This window comes from Ruditapes philippinarum, unplaced genomic scaffold, assembly GCF_026571515.1.
Source record: "Ruditapes philippinarum isolate M1 unplaced genomic scaffold, ASM2657151v2 ctg13815_1_1_1_1, whole genome shotgun sequence".
NCBI lineage: Eukaryota > Metazoa > Mollusca > Bivalvia > Venerida > Veneridae > Ruditapes > Ruditapes philippinarum.
Genome location: NW_026863075.1, coordinates 9,590 through 23,512, shown reverse-complemented (window position 1 = coordinate 23,512; position 13,923 = coordinate 9,590). Strand labels below are relative to the sequence as shown.

Here is a 13,923-nt window from a genome sequence, read left to right as displayed (position 1 = left end):
TTGTCATTTATAAAATAAGCAATCATTAATGAATAAGTTCAGTAAAAGTAGTGAATAGTACTGCACACAAAACATCCAAATAGTGAACACATGTTTAAAATATCAATTAACATTTAGAAAACTTGTCACAAAAATACATACGTCTTGAAATTATGAAATTTGACTTTATTACTGTTGGGTGATTCTAGTATTCCTTCGTGAGTACTAAATATAACCCCAAAGGATATGTTGCCTGATTAAGGATCTGCCCTTTGGTGACTTTTCTCTAATATGAAGACTTCATAACCCTAATTCAAAAATTTCAATAAAATTGAAAATGTGGCAGACTTGGTTTGATTGAGCCTGTTCATGGATGATATTGGAAAGTGCAAACTACCGTCCACACCCCCTAGCGCCGGCTCAAGGATAATTCAAAATTTAACATAAAATAGTAAAATTTGAATTTTGAAACATCCGCAGATGTGTAAATATGGAGGTCATCATGGAATTTTCAATGTGACACTTTTCAGCCAGTACATGAAAAGTGGCGTATGGTCCTACAAGTAACAGAATATGTGTGTCCTAATGAGAAAACAATGGATGAAACAGAAATTGGGCGTTCTATAACAAATGTTTGGGTCTTATTTCGGCTTTCGATCCACCTTAATGGATTTCCTTGATAATTAATTAGCAAATTTCGCAGCAAGTGACCCCTGCTTATCTTACATGATTTTTCAAAGAGAAATTTACTTCATCAAAGGATCAAGCAAGCGACACCTTGATTACTAATCTGATGCTCACCCAACACAAACTTTCCTATACTCGTGCGTAAAGTTATATAAAATGCATCTATGAATGTATGACACTAATCTAACCAGGCAAAACCGTCAAAGTACTATTTTGATATACAAGCGTTACTTTTACTATTCTTGCTGTCAAACTGGTCTTCTTAATTTGCCACAAAATTATGCTTTGGTAGTGTTTATTCATCAATCATATTATTCTTGGACTGACTGACATGGGGCGTCCGTGGCCGAGTGGTTAACGTCGTTGACTTCAAACCACTTGCCCCACACTGCTGTGGGTTCGAATCCTGACAGGGACTTTGGATTCTTTCATGTGAGGAAGTTATCCAGCTAGCTTATGGAACGTCGGTGGTTCTACTCAGGTGTCCGTTTGTGCCTGAAATAATGCACGGAAGGGCACCTGAGGTCTTCCTCCACCAGTAAAGCTGGAACGTCGCCAAATGACCTATACTGTGTCAATGTAACGTAAAACCCAATCAAACAAACAGACTGAACGAACAAGGCATAATTTTGTGGCAACTTAAGAAGACAAAATATGACAAACAAGATCGACAAGGAAAGGCGGCGTTCAAGTATTAAAGTTGCTTGTTTTATCTCGACCTTTATGATCAAACTTTTTCACAATAATAAAATGTTTTAATGTTCTGCATAGTTAAGCGAAAGTGGTGGGGAGTATATGGACTGGACATAACTTTTAATGCAGTATCATGACTTTTGACATTCATTTGTGACCTTGACATTTTAGATAAACAACTGAATCTAGTTTGCTAAATATCCATTGAATAAGCAGCATGTTTACGCATAATATTTGCAAAATCTATCAATTGACAATAATTACCTTAACCTTCTAGCCCTAGACTTGATTATTTCTTGAGAATCTGTGGCCAAGTGGTTCAGGTTGTTGACTTCAAACCACTTGCCCCACACCGCTGAGGGTTCGAATCCCAGGGTTCGTACAGTCTTAAAAAGTGCTTAAATTTGAGTCTCTTTCTTAAAAAGTGCTTAAAAATGTAAAAAAGTGCTTAAAAGTCCTTGAATTTGATTACTCTTTTGAATAGTGCTTAAAAAGTGCTTAAATTTGCTAAAAATGTGCTTGAACATATTTGAATCACAGAATGACATAGTTTTGATAAAAATCAACGGTTAACAAAATAAAAAAAAGATCCAATTTAGTATCAAAATCAATGAAATGTTTACTCAAGGTAACAGTACGTGGACAAATTGCAGTTGTTTTGAACTAATCTGTATTTGATGCACCCTTTGTTGTTCTTGTATAATGTCAGAAAATGTGTATTCAACAAAAAATGGTGAACAAACTATCTGTCATAGGTTGAAGATTGTGTCGGTATATGTGCAACAAATGTGCTTGAAAAATGGGAAAACATGCTTAAATAGTGCTTAAAATGTCCTTGAATTTTGGCATTGGATGTCTGTACGAACCCTGAATCCTGACAGGGACCTTGGATTCTTTCATAAGAGGAAGCTATCCAGCTCGGTGGTTCTACTCGCCTAAAATAATGCACGGAAGGGCAACTGAGGTCTTTCTCCATCAGTAAAGCTGGAACGTAGCCATATGACTTATACTGTGTCGGTGAGACGTAAAACCCAATCAAACAAACAAAAAAAACAAATTCTCGCGAAACATGTTGGCAACACATCTATTCAAATCAGAAGTGTAGACCAGACAAGAGTATCAATACATGAAAATGCAAAATTAGAGGTGACTTTGAGCAATACTTTAAGCGTGAGACACATCAGATCAATTTAAAAAATGTATGCATTGTTGTTAAAATTCATCGATGAATGACAATGTCGTGGGAAGGACACAGCCATCTATAAATCATATTATGAATATGGCAGTACAAGTGGGACCTTGCGTTTTAAAGCTAGATATTTGATTTTTGAATGTAACACATCGATATAATGTCCAAAAACATTTGAATTAAGTTATTTCAAAAATTTGTCCAGGAATGATAGAATTATTGACTTGACGTGACCATCAGTGCACAATTCATGCAAAATTTAATTTGTCCATAAATGACAAAGGTATGGACCCCACTCAAAGTATGGATTATGGAAGAAGGGGCGGCACTATACAAATTACTATTCCTCACAAATTTTTGTAGGGGAGCGGCATAAAATGCTGTCTTTATTTTAATTATTAAAATTGACTGTTTTATTTGTGCAGCATGTATTAATACATCTATACTTTATATTTATATATGTATTTAAATCGTATTTTAAGTTTAATAGATATGTTCATTAAGGCTTGAACACCTCTTGCTTTCAACTATGGCAATTTTCTATGACTGTGATTTTATTCAGTATGATATTGGCCCAACAATTCATTAATGAATACTCCTTACATCAATGACAATAATCACTTCTCTTTTCTTTCATGTTAGATAGTATTGTAGTCAAATTTATAATGATGATGTGTCAACCAAAACTAATATTTATATCAAAATGAAGTGAGATCGAATATCCTTTTTACGATTTTTACTGGAAGAACATTATTAAAAAATCTTTTCAAAAAAGTATTTCTCTATACAATACTTATGTTTTGAAAACATATTACATGCTATCATCACATAATTGTTTAACAGATATTATAGAACAAAAAAAGCAAGTTGATGAACATTATAATTAATCTTTTGGGTGTTATTTTTCCCCACCAAGTTTTAAAACTCTACTCTTCTAAGATATATGATAACTTTTAATAACTTGTCAAACTATAATCCAAAGATAAAAGACAGACAACTGTGAAATAATTTCATTCTACTTTGTGTCAAATAGATATATCGAAAGGCAACAAAATCTAAAAAATATCTGTTTTGGTACCGTTTATTTGTTGGCTAATTGATTGTGATAATTTTATAGATTGCGAATACATGATGTTTCTTTCTTCTTAAATGTAATACAAATTTTATATTTCTTATCACAAAATTACGTGATCAATGAACTAAAATAGTAAAGAAAAGGCAAGTTTTAGAAGCTTAAAAATTTTGAACGTTTTTTTCTTCTTCTTTTTTTTCTCTTTCTTTCTCGGTTATTTTACCCCACCCACTTTTTTTAGATCTACTCTTCTGTGTTTAATGTGCAGGTAATATGTTTTATGTTTAACTTCTAAAAAAATGTTCAAATGATAAAGAACATACAATTAAAACACAATTTCCTTTACATTAAACTTAAATAACAAAGTAAAGACAAGGTTTTAAACAATGTAATTTTTAATATTATTTTCGGTAATTTTACCCCACCCACTTTTGAAACTCTACTTTTACGGCATAAATGCACAAATAATGATTTTTTTATGCTTAACTTGTTTAGCTGTGTTAAATTGATAAAGTACACACAATTTAAATGCATTCTGAGACTCATTTATATTGTGTTAATACGGAAAAACGAAAATCATCAAATTGTCAAAAAATGTTATTTTTCACCACTTCTTTGGTAAATTAATGGTGATAATTTTAAAGTTTGCCATATAATTGTCATTTTTCCTTGATTAAATCATAATTTTACCATATTTTATCTGATATTGTGCAATTAAAACTATTTTGTACAAAATCTTAAAGTAAAAATTCAAGAAACAAAAATTATATGGTATTTTGTAATTTATGGCGGCCATTTTGGCGGCCATCTTGATTTTTGTACTTTTGCCCGGGCTGGGTAACTTAAGAAATCGTTGTTTAGAAACTTCAAGCAATATGTTTTACAATGGCAATGTTTGTTTTGGTGATACAGTAAGTTGCAATAAAACCCCGCCATCTCCTGGACTAATTATCTAAGAACATGTTAAGCTTTTAAAACAAATACACACATAGTTAGTTTTACGTGAAGAAGATGTCAATCTGTTGAACATTGACAAGATATATGACTGTATATATCAGCGGAATACAACAGTTGGTTCGAATATGTCTTAGAGTGGGAGAGAGAAATGTCGACTTCACCTGAACTTCCTATACATCTGGTATATTATGAGGATCTAAAGGAGGTGAATATGCTTGCTCCTAATTAACCTTGAAAAGATACTAAAATTTAGTTTTTTTATATATGATTATTTATTTGCGACAATTGATAGATTAGATATCATATTATTTTCTTCTTGTTTGATTATCAGATTAAATACATATCTTCAGAAATCTAGTCGTTGATAAAATAAGATTGTGAAAAATAACAATTAAGTAAGTACTCTTTTAATGTAATCCTACACTTCGAATTTCCGTAAACATTGAGTTGTGTATACCATTTAAATCACATCACCTATAAACATATGATCAATCAGAATCAGTCACTTTTACTAGTACAATGGTCTTGAATAGGCAATTATTGTAGTGTCTGTGGTCTCAGATGTTCATATTTTACACCAACAAAATTTAGGGCATATGGTACCGCAACAGGTAAGATTATTTTGGCTAACCTGGGGTGTTACAAACTTCAAGAAATGCCAAGGAACAAAACCGTCTCACCTGCTGGAGCTGAAAGAGGCATATACTCCAATATTTATAACCCATTTAGTCTTCTCTTACAATCACACAGGGATAAACGGTAGCTGCAATTCTAATGGCCAAACCATTAAAAGCAACAAGGGGATTGTGGTCAAATCAGTGAAGAAAACGAAAGATGGAGTAAAATGAAGAATTATGACTGAACACGGTGATTTTAATAGTGCAATAGTGCGCCGGTCTTATTTAATGGTGATTTAACCATTGGAACTATACTTGATTTGTCTGGGTTGTTCTACTGTTTGCTTAATGTCGCTTAAATAATGTGTAGGTCTTAATTGCGGCTTAAGTTCTGATAAAAATTTCTAACGTATATGTTTAAAGAAAATTTGAATAAACTAATTATCTTGATTTCATGTATACAGAAAACTCTTCAAGAAGTATGTCGTCTTGGAAAATTTCTTGGAATAGAAAACAAAGACGGTCTCTTCGAAGCCATCAGTGAAAAATGCAAATTTGAAAATATGGTAAAAGATAAGCAGCCATATTTGTTTCCTGGTGAAGCATTGGAGGGATTCACATTTTATAGGAAAGGTAGTATAGAGATTCATATTTTATAGGAAAGGTAGTATAGAGATTCATATTTTATAGGAAAGGTAGTATAGAGATTCATATTTTATAGGAAAGGTAGTATAGAGATTCATATTTTATAGGAAAGGTAGTAAAGAGATTCACATTTTATAAGAGAGTCACATTTTATAGGAAAGTTATTTCAGAGATTCACATTTTATTGGAAAGGTAGTAAAGAGATCGTAGCTTTATTATGACTTAACACATATCACCAAACATAATTACAAATATTTGTTTCTGTTTGTATTTTTTTCCAGACAACTAAGGCTGAAATAAATACGTAAATGTTAGCAGTTTTTCAAATTGTTATTCTATTTTTAGATAATGCTAATTTTTGACTAAATATGTTGCATTGTTTGTTTAAAATCAAAACATTTATACATTTTTCTCGGTGGGGTTACACAATATAAGTCATACACAATAAACACAAGTCATTTTTATAATACATTGTGAAAATGATAATTTTATTCAATAGTAATAAGAAATAAGTACTAAGTATCTTATATTCATTTTACATATAACAAACTTTTAGTTATATTAAACTGTTTAACTGAGCAGCATTTCTAGTATTTTATACATTGTGTACATCTGGAACAACTTTTTAAACGGGCTTTTACATCTGTCAGTTTCTCTTATTTCAAGTGAAGGTACCTTTTTACATGATTTGATATGTTACTTGTTAAATATAATTCTTTCAATCACCCAAACATCCCTTATTTTCAGGTGACGTTGGAGACTGGAAGAACTGGTTTACAGTAGCACAAAATGAACATTTTGATAAAATCTATAATGAAATTATGGAAACATCAAAACACAAATTTAGATACCAGAGAATACAAAATTGTGATAGAAGTATGTTATAGAGACAAATATGAGAACTTGGGAAGAAATTAGTAAATCTTTAAGCAGATTTGAGCCGCGTCACGACAAAACCAACATAATGCGTTTGCGACCAGCATGGATCCAGACCAGCCTGCGCACCCGCGCAGTCTGATCAGGATCCATGCTGTTCGCTATCAGTTTGTCTACTTGTTATAGGGTTTGTAAGCGAACAGCATGGATCCTGATCAGACTGGTCTGGTCTGGATCCATGCTGGTCGCAACCCCATTATGTTGGTTTTGTCGTGACGCGGCTCATTTGTTTCTATTCATAGCAGCCACATTTCCATAACATTTTGAATGAAACATGTATCGTTTTAATGTATAAACATTAATTACATATCTATACTATTCTATTCGTCAAAGTAATTATAATAACTGTAATGATAACTTTTGCCTATTTCATTTTGCATTACATTTTCTTCAGCTTTTAATTCTTATAATATAAAAATAACTGAAAAGTGTTCAGTTTGTTTGCTTGTCTCGTTTTTACCACGAGTACTTAACTCACATGATTTCTGAATCAGCGTTGTTAGATATAATGTTCGAGACGAACATTCACGGAGGATTTTCGACTCTATCAAGGATTGATCCAGCGTCCGCTGGTTAACAAAAAAATAAATAAACAAAAAACATAAATAAAAAATAAGAAAACCACAAAAACATTATGTTTATTTTTACATATAAATGTCTCAAAATAATGATAATGTACTCATTAAAGCCTGAATGATGTTTCATGTCTACCATAAGTGTTTGTACACTATTTACTTCTTACTACACCCTTTTTACCGAATAAGGCAATTAGTTTTACATGCCAAATATTTTTTATCCTAACAATAAGCTTAGTTAAATTTACAAAATAAGCACTGAGGACACACACGTCATCTGATTATATATTTTATAAAGTATTCGTAAGTGCTATTTTCGTTTGTCTTTGATACAAGCTTATAAAAGCTGAAATAGAACGAAAACAAATTATCGCTGGATACGTTTACTTCATTAAAGCAAAAGTGGTTAGTTATTTTACAATATTGCTTATAATGTAATGTTAATTGGTATGATAAAGTAAATGAAATAGATGTATTAATCAAATACAGCTGATTTGTTTGAAAGCAGACACTTAACTATACTAATTATTCCTTACAATTCCAAAGGTTCAAAGATGCTAGTACAAAGTACAAATATATATTTCATTTTAAAAAATAGATGTGTTGACGACCTTTTGGAAATAAAAAATTACCAGTTCTTTTACAGTAACAGGCCTCCAGATGAGCCAAATAATTCAAGAAAACCAAACTTAAGAAAAAAGTATAAAGATATAAGATGAAGTAATACTTTTTGCAGTTTTTATTCCCATATTTATTTCGACTGGGTGACTAAAGCAGTAAGAGCTTTGTTTGCATATTCTGATTGTTTTGGTGATATACCTGGATTACTCGTGTAAATGCCATTTGCAATTACTTTCTATGTTTACTTCACAAAATTTTTTTTTTAATTTTGTGTACAATATTAAGAACTTAAATGAAAAATAGCATGAACATGGAGACATGCTGCTTTAATTAAGGTTTTTTCCTTGTGTTATTTCAAGTAAAGCTTTATAGTATGGTATCATATTTTGCAATAAGTACAGCTTAATTATAGACATTATGAGATTTGTTGAATATTTTTAAATTTCATAAATTTCAAGCAGCATAATGAAAATATTTATTTCAACAGTATTGATCTTTTCATTATTCAATGTACCAGTTATTACAACAATTGAAGGTATTTTGTATAATGATAATTATTTTATTTTAACTATTTGATGCAATGCTGATTAATTAATTATAAAATCAAATGTAGGTGTTGGAACAACATATCACCTTGAAATTCCATTCAAGATTTTTAAATTCGATATAGAATATGGCAAATTTGTTTAACGTTCTTCCTCTGTTTGATTATTCCTATTTTGGACGAAAACAATTTAATTTCCACAACCACAACCATTTTCTTCCCTTTTCTAGAGAATATGCATGTTGTGGACGTACAGTATATGATTATAGATATTTTAATTGTTATAACGGGGTTGTATGATTTTACAGCTGTTAAATGAGTGAGAAATGTCATGTTAAAAATCAATTATATAAAGAGTGAATAAAATGCCCAGTTTTTGTTATTTTTTACTTTACTCTATGACTTTCTGAACAATACATTTTTAGCTAGGAACATTTCATTTCTATGAGAAAAATCCTAACTTTAACGACTAGTACTTACTTTTCATGTTGTATTTTCGATATAACAATTGAAATATAATTGTAAAATATTGCTTGTTACACCTGTTATCAATAAATGTCGCATTTAAGAAGATTGTTATTTTTGTAAGTAGCCTATTACAAATATTTGACAATAAAACTAAATAATTTTGAACCAATGACATGACAAATTTATATTTGAAAAAAAAGCCCAAATAAGATGTAAAGTAAAGATGGCCCTAGATCGCTCACCTGACCCATCAAACTCATCCGAACAATTACCTAGACAAGCATTCTGACCAAGTTTCATGACAGGTGAGTCAAAAATGTGACCACTACAGTGTTAACAAGGTTTTTCCATATTTGGGCGATGTGACCTAGTTTTTCATCCGAGATGACCCATGTTCGCACTCATTCTGAAAGCTATCACCTTGACAAGCATCCTGACCAACTTTGATGATAATTGAGGCAAAAATGTGACCGCTAGAGTGTTAACAAGGTTTTTCTATTTTAAGCTCCGGTGACCTAGTTTTTCATCCGAGATGACCCATGTTCGAACTCATCCGAGCTATCACCTAGACAAGCATCCTGACCAAGTTTGATGATGATTAATGCAAAAATGTGACCGCTAGAGTGTTAACGAGGTTTTTCTATTTATAGCTCCGGTGACCTAGTGTTTCATCCAAGATGACCCATGTTCGAACTCATCCAAGGTATCACCTTGACAAGCATCCTGACCAAGTTTGATGATGATTGAGGCAAAAATGTGACCTCTAGAGTTTTAACAAGGTCTTTCTATTTTTAGCTCCGGTGACCTAGTTTTTCATCCGAGATGACCCATATTCGAACTCATCCGAGCTATCACCTAGACAAGCATCCTGACCAAGTTTGATGATGATTAATGCAAAAATGTCACCGCTAGAGTGTTAACAATGTTTCTCACTTTTTAGCTCCGGTGACCTAGTTTTTCACCCAAGATGACCCATGTTCGAACTCATCCAAGCTATCACCTTGACAAGCATCCTGACCAACTTTGATGATGATTGAGGCAAAAATGTGACCTCTAGAGTGTTAACAAGGTTTTTCTATTTTTAGCTTTTGTGACCTAGTTTTTCATCCGAGATGACCCATGTTCGAACTCATCCGAGCTATCATCTAGATAAGCATCCTGACCAAGTTTGATAATGATTGAGGCAAAAATGCGACCGCTAGAGTGTTAACAACTAAATGTGGACGGACGACGGACAATCATCGATCCTAAAAGCTCACCCTGAGCATGCTCAGGTGAGCTAAAATGTTAACCGATGAGATAATAATAATTGAGGTCGATGCCTAGATATAAATCTAAACCACGACACTATGGATATATATCATACTCAAGCCGTTGAAAAAAAAACTACAACAGATAGTTGCAAATGTGAAGAAAACAATTGCAAAGCTGAAAGATTAAAAGGTTTAAAAGATGACCATGAATACACAATTCGTGTATTTAAAATATTTCACGTACACTTATAAATGAGATATAGTCTTAAAAATGGGGTTAATCCAGTTTATCGTTTAAATGCGTTCATGTTGCTGTTCTTATTATCCAAAAAGCATTTTGTATCATTTAATTTCATTTAATTGAAATGGAAAGTTACGTTAACATTTAACAAGATTTAAGAAATGTAGATTTGTAATTAATTTACTTCTTGGTCGATATAAAAGAAAATCAGGATAAGTGCGTTTGAATTTATTAATATCCGTCAAATGATCAAATATGGAATCACAACAATTTTCGTCCGTTGTTACTTTGTATTGCCAAAATTGTCATAGCAACACAATACATTACGTAGGGGATATTAGTTTGTGACATAGTACTATTGAGTGGATATAAGAAGCACTATTTTCAAGTGTGGCGTATCCAAAAATGAAAATAAATGAGCAAATGCTGACATACAAAACAGAAGCATTTCTTGCGGTTTTCCAGTATTGCTACTTGAGTACAGTAAAATTACTGTCTGCTTTTTTAATTTGCCTTTTGACGTTTTGTCTCTAATATCAGGCTTCCTACTTTGAAAAATTCCATTTATTTTAGTAGCGCTTTGTATGATGGTCCGAGACGTAGAGTTTCGTGAGAATATGGCTCCGACACACGGCATTCTTTTTTCTTTTTTTGTTATGAAAAAAAACAACTTTATTTTGTTTAAGTCTTGCCTTCAATCTAGATGACAAAAGTCACATTATTTGGTTATGAGTGATAAGAATATTTAAGACAGGTTCTTAGAAAGCGCTCACTCACTAATGTTTTGTATCTGAGCTTAACTCGATACCTTTGAGGTGTTAATGAATTCATCTAATGATACTAGTTTATTACTTCATAAATAAAGAAGTTTAACCAGTGAAATATCTTATTTCTTGTTAAGTGACAGCTAAGGAAATCATTTGCCGTCATAAAGGACCGAAAAACATATCATATTATTTGATTAGATATATTTACAGGATATCTCATTAGTAGCGGCGAACAAAAAACTCCTTTGACCTAAGATTAGTGTAGTTAAAAGAGAAAAACATGATAACGAATAACTACATAGTCAAAATAAGGTTGGCTTCTAATTAATTGTCACTCAAACAGATGTATCAAGCCAAGAGGTATATATATAAGTACTTATACAACACTGTTTTCCTTCAAACTTTGTGTTGGTTGAACAAAATGGAATTACTAAATATGAATGTAGTCATATATTTAATGTGTATTTCTATTGTGGACGGACTTAACAGCATGCTCAAAAAGGAATCAAATCTCAACAATACGGATTTGGTGTCTATTTTGATAGCAGAGCAAAGTAAAGTTTGTCCATATATTGCTTTATGTCATACACCTAATACGTCATCTTGGGATGAGAATAATTACTCACTTCCTTGCTGTAAAAAATGTTCTTGTAAAGACACGTGTGTTAAAGAAGGTTCGTGTTGCCCAGATTACCTCACTGAAGAAGATCTATTTTCAAGTGAAAATGATAAATCTGTTATAGCCGATGCAAACACGACAGTGACTCATACACTAGAATGTGTGAAAGTACAACATAGTTCAAATCACGATCAAGGTTACATGATGGTGGCATCATGCCCATCCGATTTTAACGATATTGAAGTAAAACAGAAGTGTGAAATGAAAAAGCATTTCAGCAATCTGTTCGACATATTTGAACATGCTCCCGTTACATACACAGATCAAGGACAAACATATAAAAATCAATATTGCGGAAAGTGTATCATGCAAAAAGATGTCTTCTCGTTATTTTGGCATGTTTCACTCATGTGTAGATTTCGTTATTTTACACTTCAGTCCATTTCCGCCGATAATATATTTGAATTCGTAGAGAATACACTCTTCAATTCATCTTTGAATTGTAACATAGTCTATGAGTATGAGGGAACAAATACCAATCTAACTGTTACACCCCAAATGTGCAAGTATAATACAATCATCGATACATGCAGTGAGAAAAATTCCAACAGTACCCTTCAAACAATATGTAATAAATATTTCTGGCCTATTGATGTAAAAGTTATTACTGAAAGAAGATTATACAAGAATTACGCATGCGTTCTATGTAATGAGTTATTCTTCAGAGAAAAGTGTACTGTGTATAAACAACTTGAACCAGTTCTTATTCAATTTACATCCCTTTTGAATAGAAATCGAAAGTTATCAACTTCCAGTGGTACATCATCTAAAGGTGATAAACATGGAATTATCAATCGTTATTTTCCGAACATGGACTGGGAAGTTCGCTGTAAAAAAGGATTCGCTTATGATATTAAAAAGGTATTAAATAATTTATGTTTTGCTGCTTATATTCAACATTAAAGTTTTCATCAATTGTATAAAAATATGTAGTATGTTGTACTGTATATGACATCTTATAATGAAGCTCATAGTATCGCCAAAAGAAGTTACCTGACATAAGCTGAGGATTTTTGTGTTAACAACAGTGCAAATTTATAAGTGGACATTAGTGTTAATAAAGCATGGGCTAATTTGATATTTTGAACCATTTTACGCCCCTTTTTGAAAATATTGATAAATCTTTTTAAAGAAAGCTTACTTTCTTTCCTTTTAAATGACTTGACGTGACAGTGTCCACGTTTTCGTTTTTCATATAAGCAAGGAAGAAAATTTACATTCGTTGACGAATGTCTCTTTGCCTAAAAATGATAAAGGACAATCAATTGTATAACACATGTATAAGGGGGTTGTTAAAGAGATTCGTATTAAAAAACTTTGATAACATCCTTTATAGCAGATAGCATAAAACTGTGACAAACAACAGCTCGATTGATTTCAAATTCGGTAATATTTTCCCTGTCGTTGAGCAAAATCTGCTGTTATATTCTATAATGAAGCAATGTTCAACGCCTGTTTAAGCTTGTCATAATGACTTATTATTTAACAACAAACATGTAATTATATAAAACAAAAAGATATCGATATGATGATTTGAGATACAGTCATTTTAAAGTGAAATACCCACTCAGCAAATGATATGGAAATTCTTTTTACGATTGATTTGGTTGATTTAATTAATTGAAAAGAAAGTAAAATTGTCTTCATTGAAAGCCAATGACTATTTTTACAGTTACTTATTAATCATGGTTGTGATGCAAGTCCGTATAAAGCTTTAGTTTAATCATACAAATTGTCAGATATTGTAATAGATAATCTAGGTATCTATCTCTATCTATAATATCTTTTTTAGGGTATATGTCAACGAGTACTATGTCCTTTATACTTCACCATAGCCAATGGAGAATGTGAACCGATGTTTGCAAAACTACACGGAGTATATTACCTTCTGATATTACAGGCTGATGTTTCATTTGCATCGGATAAACCTCAAGAAGAGCTAGAAGTTTCAGTTCTAACAAGTTCTCTTTGTCATTTATTCAGTGAAACATTAGGCAGTG

The 13,923-nt window shown here is 32.0% G+C and overlaps 1 protein-coding gene across 1 annotated transcript; it reads left to right on the top strand.

The window, feature by feature from the left end:
* Positions 1–4,624: 4,624 nt before the first annotated feature.
* Positions 4,625–6,889, top strand: LOC132721074 (cytosolic sulfotransferase 1-like). The gene is made up of 3 exons (XM_060705325.1): positions 4,625–4,782; positions 5,659–5,827; positions 6,587–6,889. Exons 1-3 carry the CDS (start codon positions 4,726–4,728, stop codon positions 6,724–6,726), a joined length of 366 nt encoding a protein of 121 aa, XP_060561308.1. The 5' UTR covers positions 4,625–4,725; the 3' UTR covers positions 6,727–6,889.
* The last annotated feature ends 7,034 nt before the right edge of the window (positions 6,890–13,923 follow it).

Bases quoted from the DNA above. Each gene is read 5' to 3' on its own strand.
- LOC132721074 (XM_060705325.1), top strand. From the start codon at position 4,726: ATGTCGACTTCACCTGAACTTCCTATACATCTGGTATATTATGAGGAT. The intron at 4,783-5,658 runs GTGAATATGCTT...TCATGTATACAG, and splicing joins ATTATGAGGATCTAAAGGAG to AAAACTCTTCAAGAAGTATG. The intron at 5,828-6,586 runs GTAGTATAGAGA...CCTTATTTTCAG, and splicing joins ATTCACATTTTATAGGAAAG to GTGACGTTGGAGACTGGAAG.